This window comes from Pipistrellus kuhlii, unplaced genomic scaffold (assembly GCF_014108245.1).
Source record: "Pipistrellus kuhlii isolate mPipKuh1 unplaced genomic scaffold, mPipKuh1.p scaffold_m20_p_3, whole genome shotgun sequence".
Classification (NCBI taxonomy): Eukaryota; Metazoa; Chordata; class Mammalia; order Chiroptera; family Vespertilionidae; genus Pipistrellus; species Pipistrellus kuhlii.
The window spans coordinates 160,315,365-160,337,288 of NW_023425529.1; the positions used below are offsets into that span (position 1 = coordinate 160,315,365).

General features: G+C 46.6%; 1 protein-coding gene and 1 long non-coding RNA gene across 12 annotated transcripts in view; both read left to right on the plus strand.

Moving 5' to 3' along the window:
- Window positions 1-3,018: 3,018 nt before the first annotated feature.
- Window positions 3,019-21,924, plus strand: part of ARHGEF7 (Rho guanine nucleotide exchange factor 7) — a 134,289-nt gene continuing 115,383 nt past the window's right edge. For 10 of the 11 annotated variants that reach the window (XR_006742981.1, XR_006742982.1, XM_036459266.2 and 7 more), the window contains exon 1: window positions 3,019-3,337. Coding sequence is in view for 8 of the 11 variants with exons in the window: in XM_036459266.2 (XP_036315159.1) it covers window positions 3,173-3,337 (165 nt within the window). In the remaining 3 variants the exon portion in view is untranslated. The remainder of the gene's footprint in view (window positions 3,338-21,924) is intronic. The other variant, XM_036459280.2, reaches the window with a different exon arrangement.
- On the plus strand, window positions 15,272-16,248 carry LOC123653272. The gene is made up of 2 exons (XR_006742983.1): window positions 15,272-16,091; window positions 16,144-16,248. It is a non-coding gene; the product is annotated as an uncharacterized LOC123653272 (long non-coding RNA).

Below are 21,924 nucleotides of genomic sequence, written 5' to 3' on the forward strand. Positions count from 1 at the left end.
AATGTTTATTTCAGACTTTACAAGAGATCGATAGAGTCCTCTTGCCCAGTTGTCTATTCCTGTCTCCACTATGTTATACTAGAAGCATGGTGTACAAAATTTGTGCATGGGTAGGATCCTAGGCCTGGCTGGCAATCCAGGGGCCTTCTGGCTACTGTCCAGAGCCTTTCTTCATTCCATGCTGACCCCTGCTGGTCAATGCATGCCATAGTGAATGATCAAATTCTCAGTCTCCAGAGTTTGAACTCCCAAGGGGACACTTTGAATATTAGCCTTTTATATATATAGAAGATAGTATCCAATCAAGGGCACTGAGAACAACACTCACTGGTATCCCCAAGGTAAATTCACATGATGAAGAAAACAGACTTGTAAGACATTTGTTTTCCAACAAGCCTTATCTGTTATATTATAGCATCAGTAGAGGCCCGTCGCACAATATTCATGCAAGAATAGGCCTTCCTTTCCTGGCTTCACTCCCAGCCACCTAGGAGCCGGCACAACCCCACTCCTTGGCCGCCTGGGATCTGGCAAGTCCTCATTTCTGGCCGCAGCACTGCTCCTGTAGCTCCTTCCACTGCCCCTCTCCCTCTCATAGCAGGCATCATACCCCTCCTAGCCACTCTGTGTGCCAGCATATGCAAATTAACCTCCATCTTCGTTGGGTTAATTTGCATACTCACTCTGATTGGCTGTGCGCATAGCGAAGTGATCGTTAATTTGCATGTTTCTCTTTTACTAGGTAAGATTAGGATTTATGCACCCCCCAAAGTTATTGGAATAGTTTAATGTTCAAATGCCTGCTGCTTTTTTAAAAAATATATATTTTATTGATTTTTTACAGAGAGGAAGAGAGAGGGATAGAGTCAGAAACATCGATGAGAGAGAATCATTGATCAGCTGCCTCCAGCACACCCCCTACTGGGGATGTGCCTGCAACCAAGGTACATGCCCTTGACCAGAATCGAACCTGGGACCTTTCAGTCCACAGTCCAACGCTCTATCCATTGAGCCAAACCGATTTCGGCTGCCTGTTGCTTTTTTAAAAGTAGATTTACAACAATGAACAATAAATAATGTATTTAAAATAATAGGAAAAAATTAAGTGTATCAGGTAATACACTAAATCTAAATGGACCTTTCTCTTATTTTTAAAAAAAGTTACTGTCTAATAGGCATAAAAATAAACCACAGCTCATGCTCTTTACACATCTAACTCACGACGAAGTGGTGAAGAAAAGTTGAGAGTCAGTGGCCAGGGAAAAGCACAGACAACAGGCACAGCAGTCATCCATTCTGTCGGGGACCGTGTACAGTTGGGATTGGGCATGGGCATGTTCTGAGGGCACAGTAAGCTATTGACACAAATGACCCAGACCTGTCTCCATGGGTTGGACTCCCAATACTCCTCAACTCTCAGGAATTGGATGGAGGAAATGGACATACATGAACACCTCCACACCCAGCTGCTTTTAGGAAGAGGCTCGCGTCCTCGGTTAGCATATGCACATGTTAGTGTCCTTGGTGGTTTGAAGTAGCTTGTTCATTGTGCCTCATTTGAGTTCTTTAGGTCTAGCCCGCACAGGTTCACAGCATCTCGTCCAAGAGCGTGGCCAAGTGCCCTGTTTGGACTGAGCTGTTGGCACAGTCCTTCCTTCCAGATTATCTGCACAGACAGTTCAGGCTCTGCTGTCTTCTTGACCTTCCTCCCACAGTGTTTGAAACGTTGCCATCAATTTAAAGTGGAATAGCTCCAAGATTTCTTCCTGGTCCTGGAGAGTGAGGTCACAAGAGAGCAGACATGTGGTCTCCCAGCAGGGGGCACACGTGAAACCGGCTCCGCAGCTCTGTATGTGAGTGTGTGTGTGTGTGTGTGTGTGGGTGTGTGTGTGTGTGTGTATGTGTGTAGGAGGGTGGTGGTTGTTGGGGGGGGGGGGTGGGGGAGAGGGTGTCCACACCTCTCTTCCCCAAGGATCGCAGCAGCGTCCTGAAAAATCAATTCCTCCCCAAATCAGACCCATCTGGTTTAAGATTCAATGATCATTTGTGTTCGGCAATTATTGGTTTGCAAGGGAGCGGGGAGAAGCAAATGTCTCGTTTTCAGCACCCCACCTCCAACCTCTTCTTGAAATAAAACTGGCAGAAATAAAAAGAGCATTCTGGGAGGCATTTAATAATTTAAACATTCATACATTTAAAAAAATACAAATAAAGCCGAAACCGGTTTGGCTCAGTGGATAGAGCCTCCGTCTGCAGACTGAAGGGTCCCAGGTTCCATTCAGGTCAAGGGCATGTACCTGGGTTTCAGGCACATCTTCAGTAGGGGTTGTGCTGGAGGCAGCTGATCGATGATTCTCATCGACGTTTCTAGCTCTCTATCCCTCTCCCTTCCTCTCTGTGGAAAAATCAATAAAGTATATATATTTTTAAAAAAATACAAATAAAAGGGACTCCCAGTCCTTCAAGAAGGGGAGAGGGCGGCGCAAGAGATGGTAGTGAGCCGAGTTCGGAGGGGGATACGCTGGGGCCCGGCGGGGCGCCAACGGTTAAAGGCGCGCGCCGCCCGTCCGCCCGCCCGCCCGCGGGTTGGGAGTCCCGACGAGCTGTCCTGACCACGGGCGGTGGCTCCTGGAGGTCACCGGGCCCTTGGGGCTGGGAGGTCACCGGGCCCTTGGGGCCCGCCGCCCGCCCGGCGCGCAGGTGCGGACGCGCCCACTGCCCGGCCCGCGGGCGGAGGGAGCGCGGGGCCCGGGCGCGGAGAGCGTGTGCGGCCGGGGGGCCGGGCGCGGGGCCGCTCGGCGCGGCGTCTTTTCTTCTCCTCCTCGCGGTGATGTCATCCCCAGCAGCGGCGGGGAGCCGGGCGGCGGCGGCGGCGGCGGGGGCGGCGCCGGGCGGCCGCCGCAGGTTCATGTGCCGGTGGTAATGAAAAGGCACTTGACAGCCGGCCAGGACGCACGCGAGGGAGCGCGAGCCGGCCGGACCGCGGCGCCGCCCGAGCCAATCGCCGTCGCCGGCGGCGGCCTCTCCATGGGCTGCGAGCGGGAGGAGGGGGCGGCGGCGAGCGCTACCCGCCGGGCCGCGGCCGCTCCGAGGTGAACGGCGGCGGCGCGGAGGGAGGAGAGCGGCTCGCGAGCGGCGCGGGGAGGCCGGGCGCGCCGCCGCCGCCGCCGCGATGAATTCCGCCGAGCAGACCGTTACGTGGCTCATCACCTTGGGGGTGCTCGAGTCGCCCAAGAAAACCATCTCGGACCCGGAGGGCTTCCTGCAGGCGTCCCTGAAGGATGGCGTGGTCCTCTGCAGGCTGCTGGAGCGCCTGCTGCCCGGGACCATCGAGAAAGTGAGTGTCCCCGCCCGGGCCCACTCCCCCCACGGCGGACAGGCCCCGGCCGGTGGGAGCCCGAGGCGCTGGGGAGGCCCCGCGCCCCGCTTCGCCTCGCCTCGCCCGGGATGCGCAGGGGCGCGCGGGGGCCGGGGCGCTCGCGGTGGCACCTGGTGGCCGCGCGGGGCCGGGGGGGCGCGGGGCGCGGCGGAACCCACGCGTCTCCTTTGTGCGCGGACCCGGGGACGCGGCCCGCGCGCGGGGGGCGCGCTGGCGGCGCGAGGACCCGGTGGCGGGAGTTCGGGGCGCCATTGTGTGCGGTGTGGGCTGGGAAGGGGTTCCATCCAGGCCGCGTACCAGGGGGATGACCCCAGGGGAGGCCCGGAGGGAAGGGGAGCGCTGTGCACCGCCCGAAGGGAGAGTCGCCCCTCTCCGTGGCCTGACCCGAAAACCGTGCTCCAGCGACGCGCACCGCTTCCTCCGAGGCTTTGTTTGAACCGCTTTTGTTGGTGGTATTGTAGGAGAGTTCCGTCGCCCCCCATTTAATTGACCAATTGCTATGCTTTTTTTTAAAAAAAAGATGCATTCATCAATAGCTGAGGCTGCGTTGTGAAATGATTTATTGCTCTCCCCCCCACGGAAGAATGCCTCCTGCCTCCAAGCCCAGAGGGTGGCAAACGCGCGGTTGGGAAAAAAAAAAAAAAAAAAAAAAAAAAAGCCTTGGCATTCTTCAAGGCTGGCTTAAAACTCGAGATATCATTTCCAGGTTCCTACCTGATTTTGAACAGAATCCCCAGCCCTGCAGACCCTGCTTTTCCCTTCTTCGTGACGGGTGGTTTCTTTCCCCTGGGCTGGAGGGTGAACCTTGACCTGCATCTCTGCGAGTGATTAAAGTTTGCTTTCCTCTCCCACAGCTGACAAAGCAGGGGTGAGGGGAGAGAAGCGCTTTTAAAACCAACGCGTTCCCTGTGTTTCAAAAAAGCACTACAACCTCAAGACCCAATTTTTTTTGGATCCAACACATGATCTTAAGATCCACAATTACTTAAAAGGTGTTAAAATGTAAAAATTGAAGTGCACCATGACTAGGGAAAACTGTTTAATTTTAAAAATGGGTTTATTGGTCCCAAATGCACAATAACAATTTGCTAATAAGAATATTAGGCGACTTTATAAAGTAAAATGTTTAATCTTATAAGCGTGTGCATGTCTTGGTGCTACATTTTAAAGGTCAGAAAATATTTTATTTCATTTGAATTTCACGTGCATACTAGTTTTAGGTATTTTTTCGTCCCTTGCTTGAAATGTATTTATGAAAACAGAATCTGCATTTTAGAATGAATACTTGCCAGCCTGTCCAGGGAAGAAAAAAATGTTGCTTGTAAATGAACCTGATGTAACAATAAAATTGTGATTTAAGACAGGAATAAGGAGCAAGATTTAACTTTCAAGGCACTCATCTGGATATCACAACCTCTGGTAATAAAAGACAGATGTTGAAAAGAATGGGAAATGCATGAATGCTGTTTCCCAAAATAGGCTTATATGAAATATTGTTCATTTCTAAGAGTGAAGCTTTAAGAAACTTCATGTGCTGTCTAGAAAAAAAAATCTCACTATCAATGTATGTTATTTGGCATATTAACTACATTATTATTGATTGACAGACTTCAATAACATTTTTCTTTTAAATTCTACAAAGGTTTTCTTAGAACACTGTCGTGTGCCTTTCATCTCTAACACAACAAAGACAGGAGTGAATAAAATGCTTAGCTTGCCAAAGCCAAATTGAAACAATCCAACATATTCTAAAACTAGGGTCATTTGGAAATTTCTTGTATCGAAGCGATCCCTTTATTCCCCTAGGCCCCAATTGGTTTGTTTTAGGACTGACACCATCAGTGAAAGTTGAACATGAAAGTAGCCAATTATAGACAGAGCTTCTGATTTTCTGTGGTTCAAAGGTAGGTTTTTGGAGTAAAATATTAGCTATTCTCTGCCTCTGACAAGCTTGGGGTTCAGAAGTCCCATAGCCTTTTGCACTTTCTGGGAAGAGTTATTTATTTGAGCTTTGGGATGTTTGCCTGCACACCAAATCATATAGGCCACAAAGCACACATGCTGAACAGCTTTCCCTGAATGTGGGAATGTTAGTTTTTTGTTTTGTTTTTTCTCTCTCTCTCTCCTTAAAGAGAAACATTTGGAAACTGAACTGAATATTCACATGGAATTGAAAGTATTTTAACTTTACTCCTGTTTGCCACGAGAACACACTGACAACTGGCCAGTGGGGTGTCAGCAGCCTGCAACTTAACATTTGCAAATTCATCATTTAAAACTTGGAATCATTTGAGTGGGGATACTGCATAATTAAAAGTTTTTGTGATGGCTCGGATTTCCCTTGTGCCTTTTATTAAGAAATACGCCCTAATGTGTTTCTTACATTAAGCTGATGTTCCATTTTCCAACCAGTAAAAGGCTGGAGAACCGAGAGTACGTTCATTTGGTGCAGATTGTTCTCACTTTTAGAAAGTTTTTTTTTTGTTGTTTTTTTTGTTTGTTTTGTTCAGGTTCTCCTTTTTGCAGTTCTTATATTGAAGGTGAAAGGTTGGATAGGAAAAGAGGGAATTATAGACGCAGGGAAAGGAGTTCAGAAAAGATACATTTCATGATGGCAGAGGAGTGAAAAGTGGGAGGTACAGTCCCAAATCTTCGTGGATGAGGATCCCACACTTTGATTTTTCTCAGTAACGGCCAGGATGCTTTGCTGACCCACCACACTGTTGGCTTCCCTCACTCTTCCTGTGATGAGAAATACACAAAGGCCACGGAAGGCAGTGAGCCCTGGGAGCATTGAGCTCATGGAGTTAACACTTTAAATATCCCTAGACTATGAAGTCGCAGGGGATGCAAGATACAGAAGTTTTAGAAGGTGGAACATTAATGTAAGATCAATAAAACACCTGAAAATAGCGAAATGCTGCTTGAATTCTACCTGTAGATGAAGTTGCTTGATTTACCATGAAAAACTCAAAGAACCCAGTTCTTTCTCTCCATACTCAGAGCTCATAGCAATCCATAAAGTGCTGCACAGGAGACACTCCATCAGCCTGATACTTGTGGGATACACTTGAAGGCCAGATGCTACCTTTCTGGTCTCGCTGGTTGTTTTGGGTGTGCAGGTGTGTATGCATTTAAACTGTTTTAAACTGTTGGGCTGAGTATTAGTGTCCTGGGCTGCTGGGACAAAGTTACCACAGACCAGGCAGCTTAGCCAACCGACTTATTCTCTCACGGCCCTGGAGGCAAATGCCCCAGATCCGTGGTCTGCAAACTTCGGTTCTCGAGCCACATGTGGCTCTTTGGCCCCTTGAGTGAGGCTCTTCCACCAAATACCATGGCCTGGGCCAGTCTATTTTGAAGAAGTGGCATTAGAAGAAGTTTAAGTTTAAAAAATTTGGCTCTCAAAAGAAATTTCAGTGGTTGTACTGTTGATATTTGGCTCAGTTGACTAATGAGTTTGCCGACCACTGTCCCAGACTAAGGTGTGGAAAGGGCGGGCTCCCTCTGCAGGGGCTAGTGTCCCCCTGTGGTCGCTTCTCTGCACTCACACTTCCCCTTTTCATAAGGACACCAGTCCTTAGAATAGGACCACCCTTCCTCGTATGACCTCATCTACAATGACCTTGTTTCCAAATAAGATCACATTCTGAAATATCGGCTGGTTAGGACTCCAATCTTTTTGGGGGACACGATTCATTCTCTAACAGGTTGCAGAATACGTTTGAACCAAATCCATTTATGAAGTGCTTGTCTACCTGCAAGTGCCAGGTGCTACGGGAGCTAAGAGACTAAACAACAGGCTCTTAGGGGTTTTGTTGAAGGAGAAAATATAAATATAAGAATATGAACCATATGAGTCGGAAGGAAATCAAAAGTCATAAAGTCCCGTGTAGATGAAAAGAACAGAAGGATTAAATCCAAGGAGACTGCATTTGAGCTGTCCAACCTCCGATGATTTTTTTTTTTTTTTTTACACACGGGTTAGATAGCAGTCGCCAACCGGTGGTCCGTGGACCACTGGTGGTCCGTGGGGTCCGGAAGGTTGGTGACCACTGGATTAAAATATTGTTCATATTTTCCTAAACTAATCTGGAAGTCCTAGGGATCAGTGAATTCTGATACAGCATAGGAAAAAAGACACTGCGGTTTCTTAATTGATCCACAACTCGCTTTCTGGTCAGTCCTAGGATTCTGGGGTTGGTTGTGGATGGGGGTGGGAAGGGAAATGAAGTCTCAGTAGGTGCTGGACAGCAGTTCTAAGTGCCCACTGTGAGGAATTTTCCTTTTCCTAGGCCCTTTGCCTAATGATGGTCAGCGATGGCAGTATGGAGTGGCGGTGAGAGTCCCTCTTAGCTTTAGAAGGCCTGTGCCTGAGTGGTTCATAAATACTTCTTGATTGGCTGGTAAAGCACTCGAAGAGAAGGTTCTAGTTATTATATAACACATGCTATCTCCTACTGCATTTGTATAGAGACTTCTTTAAACCTTGCAAACGGAATTATTGGTCATAGCAAGGCGCTTCTAAGGAGAGACTACCTAATGTTAATAACTTTGCAGTAATTAACGTCTGCTTTCAAAGCACGTGACTTGAAAGAAGTGGCATTTCAGTCCTGCACTGGGCTGATTCTGGGTGTGGGTTTTGGGCCCAGAGAAAGGGGGCAGTTGTAACTGCATTTGCTGGCTCACTCCACATGAAGCAAACAAACCTGAATTCCGTTTAATTGGGAAAGCCTAACAGGGTTTCTGAGAGCCACACTACACATGCTGTAGTGTTTCTGTTGGCATCACACATGTGCACACACTCGCACAAATGTTTGCACACTCACACCCGCATGCACATCTGACTGGGTTTGCAGGACAGCCGGGGGAAGGATCACGAGCTGGCCTTCGCCAGGGGCAGCTGCCGCCATGACCTCTGGAGGAATTCCACTTTTGTGCTATCCCGTGGCCTCGTTCTATGAATAGAAATAACACCTGTAGCCGCCTTGTGTTTTCATTTCTTTAAGCACTGCCTGCCTTGTCTTTGTATAGATTTTTTAAAAATAAAAAAAAATATGCCCTGCAGGCACTTTGCTTAAGGGATGGTCCACTGTCATCTCATGTCACATCCATTTCACAGATGAGAACACTGAGGCCCAGCGGTTTGCTGTGCCCGGGTCACCCAGCTGGCACATGGACGCAGAATATTTCAACCCGGGCCAGCCTGCTGCCAGAGCCCCATAGCGATGACAGTCTGCCGCCAGTTGAATGCTGGCTGCCCAACCTGCGCTAAATCGGGAGGATAGGTGGTCATGCCTTCAGGAATTACAAGGCATATCTGAAAGACAGACAGACAACGTGAGGGACCACAGCGGATAGAGCAGAGTCCAGGGCTGGATCGTGTGGCATGGATTGCCAGTCAGCAGGGCTCCCAAGAGGGAAGGGGCACAGTGGGGACTCTGACGACGTTCAGGGAGGCAGCCCGCAGTAAGAGCAGTGCTCCTCTCTGGCCGGCAGGAATTCAGAGACAACTGGAAGGAGGACATGCAGCTCAGGGAGCACTGCCTTCAGGGTATGGCCTTGGGAAAGTTCACCTTGAGGCTCCTCATTCACTCCACGTGAGGACATCCCAGGACTTCAGTTAAGCTCTAACGCTGGTACCTGATAACCTTCCCTGTGGCCCCTGGGCCACCTGACTCGGAGTGTATCGGGTGTCCATCTACACCAAAATTTAAAGCAATATACTATAAATTCACACACATATAATAGACTTTACAAATGGAAGTACTGTATATGTATATATTTAATGGACTTCTTTTCCCTTCAGAGGAAACTGCTCACTGTAAAAAGTAATAATTGGAGGGGCCTTGGTGGGGGGTGGGGGGCACAGGAGAGCTGTTAGTTCTTGTTTGGTGGGGGCGTCTCTAACTTTTTGGACTGGAGTCACGTGGGAGCTGGAGTTGCCCTTGCCTCTCACTGTCAGCCAAAGGCACAGCATCCCTCTAGGATTCCACTCTGCCATGGGCAGCGTCAGGGGCTGGGAGGTTCAGTGGTCCCCAAGACTTCCTGGTCCCTCTTGGAACCACTGTAAGATGGGGTGATCCCAATATGTGCTATGGAGTCACCCATTTGCTGTGTGACTTTGGGCAACCTGCCTAACTTCTCTGAGTAACGATTTCTTCCTCCTGAAAATGAGATTAATGATCTATGCCAGGAGGAGTGGTAAATGAGTAGATAGATGCAAGGGGTTTTGTGCAGTGCTGGGTGCAGGAGGGCCTCAGAACATGGTAGTTATTATTATTTTAATATAATAATGTTATATTAAATTAATAAGTTTAATGAAACATTTTCCTGCCATCTTCCAGGAAAACTCTGGACCTCAAGGCCACCAAAGCCCAAGAATACCTCTTCATTCTAACAGCAGGGAGGATTCTCGCGACTTTAGGGGGCTGGTGACCCTCCCTTCCCACTCTGATCGACCCCCATTGTCCGGGGTGGTGGGAGCTCTGGATTTGGTTTTCAGGGCCTCTGGGTAGCACAGGCCCCTGTGCAGCTGCTGGGTGTGCACAGCTGCTGGCTCAGAGGGGCCAAAGGGCCAGGCTGGGAGGCTCAGGTTTCCCGTATATAGAGTTTCATGCTTGAGAAGGGCCAGGAATCACAGATGGGCAGTGAGGGCCGGGACAGCCCGTCCCGTGTCTGCAGAGGGAGGGTAGGGTGTTGGGGCGGCTGTCCCTGGGCCCCGTGTACACCTCCCGACTTTTCCCTCCATCATTTCTACCAAGTTAGGTCGGGAGAAGTTATTTCCTGGTGTTTTTGTATTTCTAACTTCAGCTCTGAATTTTCAGTTTTATGAACCACACTGGCAGTTCTCAGCCCTATTTTTGTAGACTAGTGCTGTGTCTACTATAGCCTAAAGGCCAGGGAGAAAGGGTAAGGATGTTTACATGGGATGTGTAAAGATGCATTTCCAACACATTTGTTTAAATTATTTAAATTTAATTAACGGATTTATTGGATTCCTACTCTGTGCACGCTAGTGTATACATCATATGCACAAAAACACACACTTATTTATTGGGTTCATGTTATGTGCTTGCTGCTAGTGTGTTATGTAATACACACAGAAGCACATGCACACACGCATGCATGTTTTCTGTACCACTTTTGCAGGCAGGTCATAAGGGAAACGATAAGGCCTTAAGTGCAAAGCGTTTGTGAATTCTCAGTGTGAAGGAACTCACAGGAGGTCATCTAGCCCCAACTTGCCATCTTGGCGATGGGTTAACGGAGGGCAGTTGCATATGACTGTGTAGTTTATGCACAGTCTAGGGAGAGTCATTCATACTTCAGTCTAAATGAATGGTGTTTGCAGGATTGTGCTGGGCGAGGGCTCTGTGGCAGTGATGCAGAAAGGTCAGCCTCCCTAGAGGTCCGCCTCCTAGGGCGCAAGCAAACGAGAGGAGGAGCTTGGTAGGTTACAGAACGGGCCTGAATTGACCACCGCTCCCTGCAGCCAAGACCCTCGGAGAGGGACACTGCAGCTCCTTCCATCCAGAGGTGGAGCCGCATTCTCACTTCTTCAATCTGAGTCGGCTAGTGAAACGTGGCAGAAGTGACGTGTGCTTGTTCCTAGAACTCTGGAGGCTTTGCATCTCTCCAGCTCTCTCAGACCCCGCCTCCACCCTGAGGACCAGCCCAGGGACTAGATATGCAAGGGTTTGAGACCCCATGGTAGAAAGCTCAGTTGTCCCTGCTGAGGCCTCTTGTACCCACCTACAGCCCTCCAGCCCTCAACACTGGACAGAGCCCAGCCAAGAGCAGCGAGCTGCCACCTGAACCAGAGCTGACCAGTGCGGCATGAGCGAGCCCCCGGAGACCAGGACTGCCCAGGTGACCCAGGGCCTCACAGACAAGAACAGATGCTCATTTCAGCCTGCCACTGAGCTTCTGTGGCTGCTTGTCCCTCCGCCTTACGGTGGCAATAGATAATTGGCACCAAGATGGAGAGTGGAAGTGGAGTTTTGTACATAACTTTGTTAGTAACACTTGGGACAGCTTTTTTTTTTTAAAGGGGGCTCAGAATAGTCCTATTGTTTCTCCAAAGAAGCTGTAATTCAGAACCCCAAAAAGGGTATGTGAAAGTAATTTAAGCCTCTTCCTGTTTATATAAATTACTCTAGTGTAGAACGGGAATCCAGAGTTTCAGGCTTGCTCCGAGTTTGCAGTTTCCTGCAGCAGCACCTTGTTCTGGAAGTATGATGTTTGTTAGTAAACGCCTTCTTTAAAATGGTCAAGTTTGGTATTATTTATAAATACCCTGACCCAGGATGGCCTTTCCTCCTCATTTCTGAGTGCTTCAATGCTAAGATCCTATGCCAAGAAGACGCTTTCCCACCTATTTCCTGTCCTTAAAATAGTTCGAGTGCATAGGAGACTTGTAAGTATCCAGCTGCAGTTAGCCAGTTTACTCAGAAATCTTTTGTCAAGAATGCAGATTTTCTGAAAAAGCCCATCGCTTTCTGAACACGTGCCAAAAGATTATGACTTTGTCATTCGCTTTAAGGAAGAATATTACAGTGCTTTTGTTGGAAAACTAGGAGCTTCAGAGGAATCATCTCGCTGCTGTTCACCTCTGTGGTTGGCTCTCCAGGAGGCGGAAGAGACCATCAGGACATCTGGAATGTTATTCTAGGTCTCTATTTCTTTCTTTTCTTTTCTTTTTTAAAATATATTTTATTGATTTTTTTACAGAGAGGAAGAGAGAGGGACAGAGAGTCAAAAACATCGATGAGAGAGAGTCATCGATCAGCTGCCTCTTGCACACCTCCTGCCGGGGATGTGCCTGCAACCAACGTACATGCCCTTGACCGGAATCGAACCTGGGACCTTTCAGTCCACAGGCCGAGGCTCTATCCACTGAGCCAAACCGGTTTCGACTAGGTCTCTCTTTCTTGAGTAACATCACTGTGATCTTTCTATGGTGCTGAAGAAATTGCCATGTTCAAGACCTGTGTTTGTACAATGATTCTCATAAAACCTTGCTGCTGGTAACAGATCTTTTCTCATGGAAACATGACATTTTCTGGTCATAGTTCTATTTGTTAGTTCTATTTGAAAACAAGCTCTCTAAATAGGATGTGGTCAAATTCTTGACAGACTTGTGGCAAAGGTTAAACTTCTAGAAAGGACCACAGAAGCCGTACTTTTAAGTGACAAGAGACTGGAGTTGAGTATCTTGCAGACTTGATCAACTAATGACAAATGGAGAAGAATAAGAGTTCACTTATTGTCCCTCCAACAAAGCACATTTACTTAGCTTGAATCTGAGGAACTGCCATGTCAGCGATCCAAGGCTGGCTCTTCAAATAAATAACAGTAATCATGTTTTCTTTTGGTGTGAGTCTTAAGCATATGAATTGTTGGTGAATTGTTCAAACAATATTCTGAGAGTGAGAGAGTACTCACCCTGCACATAATCAAGCCTTTTGTTGTCTGTAATGGAGCTCCCAACTTAAGAAGCTAGAAAAATAAAGGCAAGTTAAACCCAAAGTAAATAATAGAGAAAAGAGAATAGTCAATAACAGAATAGGAATCAGTGAAATAGACAGAAAAGAAAATCAACAAAGCCGGTTCTTTGAGAAAAGTCAATAAAATTGACAAACCACTTAGATCAGGAAAAAAAGGAAAGAAGACACAATACACGTTTCTTTTTTAATATAAAAGGATAATAATTGGATATTATAAATATTTTTATGCCAATGAATTCTACAATTTAGACAAAATGTACTATTTTCATGGAAGTCACAGACTATCAAAGCTCATTGGATAACCTTATTAGCTCTATATTTATTAGAGAATTTAAACTTGTAGTTAAAAAGCTTCTGATAAAGAAAATTCCAGATCAGATGGCTTCATTGGTGAATTCTATCAAACAATTAAGAATAAAGTATAAGGAACTCTTAAGACTCAGTGGTAAGGAAACAAACAACCCAATTTAAAAAATGGACAAGTAGTCTCAGTAGACACTTTACCGAAGAAGATATACACTCACATGAAAGGATGTTCAACATTATTGATCATTAGGGAAATATGAGGGGATCAGTGGGGAAGGAGAAGGGAACACTTATAAAACTTTCAACAATAAAGATTTAAAAAAATGAAACCACAGGAAGATATCAGTCTACACCTATTAAAATGGCTAAATATAAAAGATCGATTATACCAAGTGTTGGTGAGGATGTGAAGGAACTGCTCATCTATACCAATAAAAGAGTAATATGCTAATTAGACTGGGAGACCTTCCAGAGACCTTCCGGACAAAGCCTGCAAACCACCCCCAAAAGGCCCTCAGCCACTTGCCCAGGCTGGCCACGCCCCCTAGCAGGGACTCTCACCCTTGGGGGGATAGGGCACAGCCATCAACGCCTGCCCAGGCTGGCCCTGTCCCCCCAAGGGAACCCCCACCCTGGTCCGGGACTCCCTTCAGGAGAGACCTCCCATGCTATACTAATGAAACGATAATATGCTAATTAGACCTGGAGACCTTCCTGACAAAGCCATGGTGGCAGGGCCAAGGCAGCGCGGTTAGAGGTGATCAGGCCGGCAGGCAGAGTAGTTAGGGGCAATCAGGCAGGCAGGCAGGCGAGCGGTTAGGAGCCAGTGGTCCCGGATTGTGAGAGGGCTGCCTGGCAGTCAGACATCCCCAAGGGGCCCCAGATTGGAGAGGGTGCAGGCGGAGCTGAGGAAACCCTCCCCCCTCACTGTGCACAAATTTTATGCAACAGGCCATTAGTGGGAATATAACATCATACAACTGCTTTAGAAACCAGTTTTTCAGTTTCTTAAATATTAAACATACATTTGCTAAATGATTTAGCCATTCTACAATATTTCTCTGTATTTACCCAAGAAAATGGAAATGACATGCCCATACCAAGTCATGTACACAAATGTTCATAGCAACTCTGTCTTAATAGTTACAAACTGGACACAGCCCAGATGTTTTTCAACCGGTAAAAGGGCAAAGAAAGTATGATATATCCATGGAGTACTACCCAGCAATAAAAGGGAATGGAGGAAAATTATGTAGAGTAAAAGAAGATAGACAAAAAAGTACATACTATGTGACTTATTTGTATAAAATCCCAGAAAATGCAGTGTAATCAATATAGTTCAGTGTTTGCTTAGGGACACTTCAGGGGCACAAGGAGACCTTTGGGGGCAGTCGATATGTTCACAGGCAGTCCTCGAGTTACGTCCGACTCGGTGTAGGTTGTTCCGTGGTTACATCGCCATCTTCCATGTATTAAAAAAAAAAGTTCCATCATCTCGATGTATGTACATATGTGCTTTATGTTTTTTATTATTCATTGTACTTACCACAAGTAAAGGTCAGGAATTGTTACCTTTCTTTACTTTTTTTCTTTTTTTTTTCTTTTACTGTTTTACTTCATTACTGCTGTGTATGTGTGAGTAACATAGGTGCTTAAGTAGGTGTGTTCCAACTTATGGTGAAAATCGTGTTATGTCGCACTGTAGGAACGGATCTCTGACGTAACCCGAGGACCTACTGTATTATGATTCTGGTGATAGTTTCAAAAGTGTACATGTGTCAAAACTTTATTATTTATTTATTTATTTAAATGGGAGAACTGGACTTAGTTGATGCCATATATATATATATATATATATATATTTAAATATATTTTATTGATTTTTTTACAGAGAGGAAGGGAGAAAGATAGCTAGAAACGTCGATGAGAGAGAAACATCGACCAGCTGCCTCTTGCACACCCCCTACTGGGGATGTGCCCACAACCAATGTACATGCCCCTGACCGGAATCGAACCCAGGATCTTTCAGTCCGCAGACGGACGCTCTACCACTGAGCCAAACCGGTTTTGGCACGTGTCAAAACTTTAAATACGAGCACTCCATTATATGTCCAGTTATATCTCAATATGTGTTATATGACAGTATTCACACTGGGTACAATTAAGTTTTTGCTGTGTGTAATGGAGCTTTAATTCATTTTACTGCCAGTAACCTACTTTTGAACCTGATTGTGAATCCAGAAGACATGTATGGAATTTTAGTGCACAAAGGTAAACAGTATGCTTAGATTCATTGCAAGAGAGCTCATTTCTTTATTTTCTCATCACATTTTTATTGACTATCTACTACGTTTTAAGAATTGTGCTAGACACTGGAGGTGTAATGATTACCAAAAAATAAACTTGAACACGCTCAGGTGGGGGCGGGGAATAGCTTTAAAGTAATTATATGAACTTATTGTTTTACAAATTGAGAAATGTGCTCTGAAGGCCAGGAACAGATTTCTGAAAGTGTGTATGCAGCAGAGGAACCTGGCTTACCCTTGGCAGATGGGGACGGGGATGTTTTAGGGAAGGCCCTCATCTAGCAGTGGTGTGTGAGCCGAGCTCTGATGTGAGTAGGCGGTAATTAAGCTGCAAGGGCTCCTGTAGAGACAGATAAGGGCCAGGCAGGGTGGGGCCTAGGTTTGGTGCCAGAAGATCCTGAGTGGATTTAGTGGATTCAGAGTACATTGGATTGGAGCTCAGAGAGGACACCTACCCGGAATATGAATTTGGGAGTCACACTGCAGAGATGTGAACTGAACTGTAGGAGTGGTGAGATTTCTTATGGGGAAATTATGGAGTGAGAACATGAGAAGGCTTTAAGGAACTCGGAAATTGATGGCCAGGAGAGGGTGCAAGCTGGGCTGAGGGACACCCCCCCACACACTGTGATGAGCCGAAGAGGCTGATGAACCTGAAGAGGCTAAGGATGGTGGTCGAAGGGTGGTTAAGTCAGAAGAGAGGATAGGATGGTGACCAGTGGAAGAGGATGGCCAAGACAGTATGCTTCAAAAAACTAAAAAAACCCCAGAAAACTTTGGCAGTGTGCTCGGAGAGGAAAAGGCCACTGTCATTAATTGTTCTGGGACAACAGGAATGCACTGACTGTCCTAGGAAAGCCTGGCTGAGTGGTCTCCCCAGTCACTGGTGACGTTAGCAAAGGTGCCTGTGTGTAGTAATGGGGTGAGCACCCAGTTAGGGTGAATATAGGTTCATGGAGAGAGGGGACTCGGAAGGAGGTTTGATAAAACTGGGGGAGCTTCGAGCACAGGTTTGAGGGGAGTAGAAAATGTTGGAAATAGAGTATGGAGCGTGAGTGGTTTGATTCAGTGAGAATGGTTGGACGGCTGGGAGCCCATTGAGAGCCCATTGGATAGGAAGGTGTGAATTTATAGTGATTTTGCAGAGGACTGAGAAGGATATTATGATGCTTATCAACTCTCAAAAATTTTGTTAAGAGGAAGTTGATTTTTAACTGTTTTTTCCTTGGATAAAGGGAGACTCTAGAACTCAATTATATTCCTTTAATAGTGTCAGGGAAATATATCTATGGCGTTTTTTTCTTTCACTTCCTATATGTTTTATCATGTTCATCTAAATTCAATGACTGCTGTGTTGAGGCTAAACAGTTGTCACTCTGAGCGTTTCTGAGATTTCCATCTTGTCTCTAATGTATTAACTTCAGGTGTTTAATCTTCCTTCTTTGATTTATTTTACAATAAACAGCTTTTGAGGTAAAGTTGGTGAGACTGCTGAAAACTAACTGCTCTTTGCTATATCTCTATTTTGCACTTGATGTTTGAAAGTCTAGATCTGATGAAGGATAGATAAGGCATTATCCTCCTATATAAAAAGAGGTAATATGCAAATTGACCATCACTCCAACATACAAGATGCCTTCCCCCATGTGGTCAAAGATGGCCACCCCATATGGACACAAGATGGCCAGCAGGGGAGGACAGTTGTGGGTGATCAGGCCAGGAGGGGAGAGAAGTTGGAAGGGACCAGACCTGCAGGGGAGGGAAGTTGGGACAACCAGGCCAGCAGGTAGAGCAGTTAGGGGTGACCAGGCTGGCAAGGGAGGGCATTTAGGGGTGACTGAGCCAGCAGGGAAGAGCAATTGGGGGCATCCAGGCCTGCAGGGGAGGGCAGTTGGGGGTGACTGGGCCAGCAAGAGAGGGCAGTTAAGGGCAACCAGGCCAGCAGGGAGGACAGTTAGGGGCAACCAGGCTGGCAGAGGAGGGAAGTTAGAGGTGATCAGGTCAGCAAGGAAGGGCAGTTAGGGGCTATTGAGCAGTTAAGTGTCTATTAGACTGGCAGGGGAATGATTAGTGGGTGATCAGGCTGGAGGCAGAAGTGGTTAGGGGACAATCAGGCAGGCAGGCAGGTGAGTGGTTGGGAGCCAGCAGTCCCAGATTGTGAGAGGGATGTCCAACTGCCCTTGAATGGTCCCAGATTGGAGAGGTGCAGAGTGGGGTGAGGGGTAACCCCCCCACACACATGAATTTCATGCACTGGGCCTCTAGTCAGGATATAAATGTATCTTTTCCAGAAAGTTCATGTTCACTTCAAGGACTGTTAGTTTTATAATTTTATGAATATACATGTGCTTCTCCTGGGATTTGCTTTCTCACTTTTTCATTTAGAAAATGTTAACGATTTGTTACATGTCATAATAAATTAAGGGAAGTAAAAACAAATCAAGAGGTGTTTATTAGAAATATTGTTTCTAAATAACCACAACAAATGTAAGGAGTGTTTAGCATTGGGTATTGTTTTTCCAATGCAAAGCAACAAAATGCACTATTCAGTTCTGTCTCCATGTGTAGGAGAAATAAACCCACTAGCTGTTTCCCCCCATGCTCCCCTCAGTACTTTTTCTTTGAGAGGATAGTGGAGGTAGTATTATTGGGAGCAGGGGTAGGGTTGTTGAGGGAAGGAAGTATGAGACACAGTCATTGAGACTGAAAGTTTCTGGGTTTGATTTTCCTTCTCTTATAGCTGGATGTGGAATAGCTGCCCAACATCAATTTTTGTCCGTGATATATAAAAATGTTAGTCCTATTACTGACATCAGAATTAGTAGAATATGCATTTCATATTGTTTTCAAGTAATGATGGGCTTTCCCTCATGTTATACCTTTGGTTTTAGGTGACTGAGTGGGTCTTATGTGTGTGTCAAAGTCACCTGGTGGCTTGTGAAAATACGGAACTGCTGGGCCACACCCCTGAGTTCCCAATTCAGTAGGTCTGGGTGTGGGTTGAGAATTTGCATTTCTAACAAGTTCTCGGGTTATGCTGATGCTGCTGCTTCAGGGGACCACATCCGAGAACCATGGGTAGCCCCTTGAATACATCAGCCCAGCAGTACCATAAGCTGCACCAGGCAGACTGCATGCATGGCCCTTTAAGAAGCCAGGAGGCTGAGGCGTGATCAGCTGGGGGCTTTCCCACAGGTGAGCCCTGGCTGCTTGCCTACCTGGGTTATCCCTTCAAGCTTGAGAAGTTTCCCAACTAGTGCCTTTTAGTTTAAGACAGAGCAGACCCCATGCTGCCGCCCTGTGGACTTTTGGAGCATTACATGTGGAGGTAGAGAGTTTGGAAAGAAATCCTGCCTTTGGTTAGAAGGGGCATTCAGATATACCTGGGGGTGGAGGGGGCAATTTCTCACCTGTTTCAGTGCATCTAGAAAATTTTTATATAGAACATAGGAGAAACACAATCTCCATTAAGAGGTCAATTCAGGAGTTTGTGTGAGATTTGATGGATGTATTACATAAATAAGGCACTTAACAGCAGATCTTTGAAATATTGAAATTAGGGTTGAGAGACCTGTGGCTAACTAAGTCAGTAAGTCACTAAAAACTACCCAGAGATATGGAGAAACTTCTAGGTAAGGGTTTTTTCCACAAGAGTACGTTTAAGGGGAGAGTAAGTCACACATGTTGGGTTGTGGGGCTAGGGAGTTGCCTTGGGGACGAGTCTGGAATGCCATATCAAAACATAACTGGGCAGCCGCTGCTCTTTAAAGATGGAGTGTAGCTGAGCTGTAGAATGCATTCTAATACGGCTTCTAAGGGGCGGTGGGTCTGTGGCCCTTACGCTGGGGACTCCTTGTTCTCTGAAAGTCTGGAGGAGTGTGTGTGGCTCACACCGGCCTTCCACCAACACTGAGGATAAGCGCCTTGACTTCTTTCCAATTCATGCTTTTCAACCTAGTAACCAATTAAGAATTCATTTTGTTACCGACTATACAGGAAACAATGACAATTTTTGACAACCTCTTCCACCCCAAGCCTCGTCCCAGGAAGCTCCTTTTCTGGAGGATGGCTTTTCTAGATGTCATGGCTGAGGTGATCTTTGGTGACCATTTCTCCTTCCAATGAATGATTGGAATGACCTGACAAGAGTTTTTAAGGAAGCTTCAAAAAGCAATTACAAATTCTCTCGAAACCAATGGAAAAAGTGGGACATCTCAGCAAACAAATAGGACTTCTACAGAAAGAAACAATTATAGAAATTATAGAACTGAAAAATAGGATGATTGGAATAAAACTCAGTGTATGAGCCCTGGCCGGGTGGCTCCGTTGGTTGGAGCATCATCCCAGACACCAAAAGGTTGCAATTTTTATTCCGGGCCAGGCATGTACGGGAGGCAACTGATAGATGTTTCTCTTTCACATTGATGTTTCTGTCTTTCCCTTCCTCTTTCTCTAAAATCAATAAAAACATATCCTCTGGTAAGGGTAAAAAACAAACAAACAAACAAACAAAAACTCTGTGGATAGGCTCAAAAGTAGAGTGGAGATGACAGAAGATAGAACCAGTGAACTTGAGGACACATTGTTAGAATTTGCTCAATCTGAACAGAGAAAAAACAGCCTGAAGGAAAGTAAGGAAGTTGCTTAAGGGCTGTATACTCTCCCTGAGTCTATCATGGGGCAAAATAGATGACAATGTGCAATCTTATCTAATAAAGAGGGAATGTGGTAATTGACCATCACTCCTTCACAAAGATGGCTGCACCCACAGCTGAGGCCAAGTTCCCATAAGGAGCCTTAACGAGCAATCAGCAAGGACCTGAGGCTACACCCTCCCCTGCCCCTGTGGGGCTTGACAGGGGACTTGAGGCCACATCCTTCCACCCTGCGGGGCTTGACAGGGCACCTCACGGTGCACTTCCTGTCCTGGTTCTGGGCTAGGGGACCTTAGGTTGCTTCCCCCACCCCAGCACCAGGCAGGGGGACCTCAGGCCGTGCCCCCCAACAAGTGGGACTTGATGGGATGTTAGGCCACGCCCCCCATCCTGGCCCCGGGCCAGGGGACAAGGGTGGGACTGGCCGGGTCTGGATCTAGCCCAGTGGGGAGGGGGCAGCTGGGTCTGGGTCTCACACAATTTTGAGGTGAATGTGCGTAGGCGTGGACTTGACTCTGAGTCCCATGGTGCCCCCCAGACTCTGACAGGAGGAAGGTTTTCATATACATTTTACTAATTACTTTAATCTTTGACACTTCTTTTTTTTTAAAGTATATATTTTATTGTTTTTTTACAGAGAGGAAGGGAGAGAGATAGTTAGAAACATCGATGAGAGAGAGAGTCATCAACCAGCTGCCTCCTGCACGCCCCCTACTGGGGACGTGCCCGCAACCAAGGTACATGCCCTTGATGGGAATCGAACCCAGGAACTTTCAGTCCACAGGCTGACGCTCTATCCACTGAGCCAAACCAGTTTTGGCAAATCTCTGACACTTCTATTACAGAGAAAGGGCAAATAGAGATATTAAATTATTTCCTCTAATTAATCCCCTTTTAATGTGCACGAATTTCATGCACCGGGCCACTAGTAATAAAGATAATAACATTACTGCAGTTTTGGCAGTTGCTCTTATTCATTTCCTTCCTTCTCCTCATTCTCTCTCTCTCTCTTTCTCTCTCTCTCCCTCTCCGTCTCCCTCTCCCCTTCCCTTTCTTTCTCCCTCCTTCCCTCCCCCCTCCCTCTCTCCTCCTTGTTTTTTTATTTTATTTTTTTATATTTCTTCTTTTCTTTTTTTGTTTCTGTTTTCTCCTCCTCGTTCTGTGTCTCTGCCTGACTCTCATCTCTGAAAGGTCAGCATCACATGAGGCCTCATCAGCGTGTTCCAGCCCCTTTGTGAAGCGTAGGAAAACCAATATAAGGAAACCTTATTAAACATGCAGGCCTGTGGACGGCTGCATAAAGTGTCGCCCGGCCGGCAGGAGCCTGAGGAGGCCGGAGAGAGCAGAGCAGCTGGTTAGGGGGAACCCATCTTAGAGCCAGCGATTTTCCTTAGCGATAGGGAGATGAGAGCTGAAACCAGAGTGCTGGCTCTCGGCAGCGCCGGCTAACCGATGCCCTGATACACACACATAGAAAACGGAGCCCTGGACACTGAACGGGGGCAGTCCGGGGAGAGCTGGACAGCAGCTGGACGGCCGGCCTCGGGCAGAGCCTGCGGTAACAAGATGCATCTGTCAGTCACCACAGAAAGGGATTGAGGGGTTATGGTAAAACCCAAGAGCATATTTTCTCTGTATCATTTTGCCCGTGGTGATTACATTTCCAAGTTTTTTTTTGCAGGTTATAGTCCCTGTCTCAAGTATTCAATTCTCATAAGAAACCAATTATATACCTTTTGGTTCTAGGTGCTATGTCAGTATCAATCAAC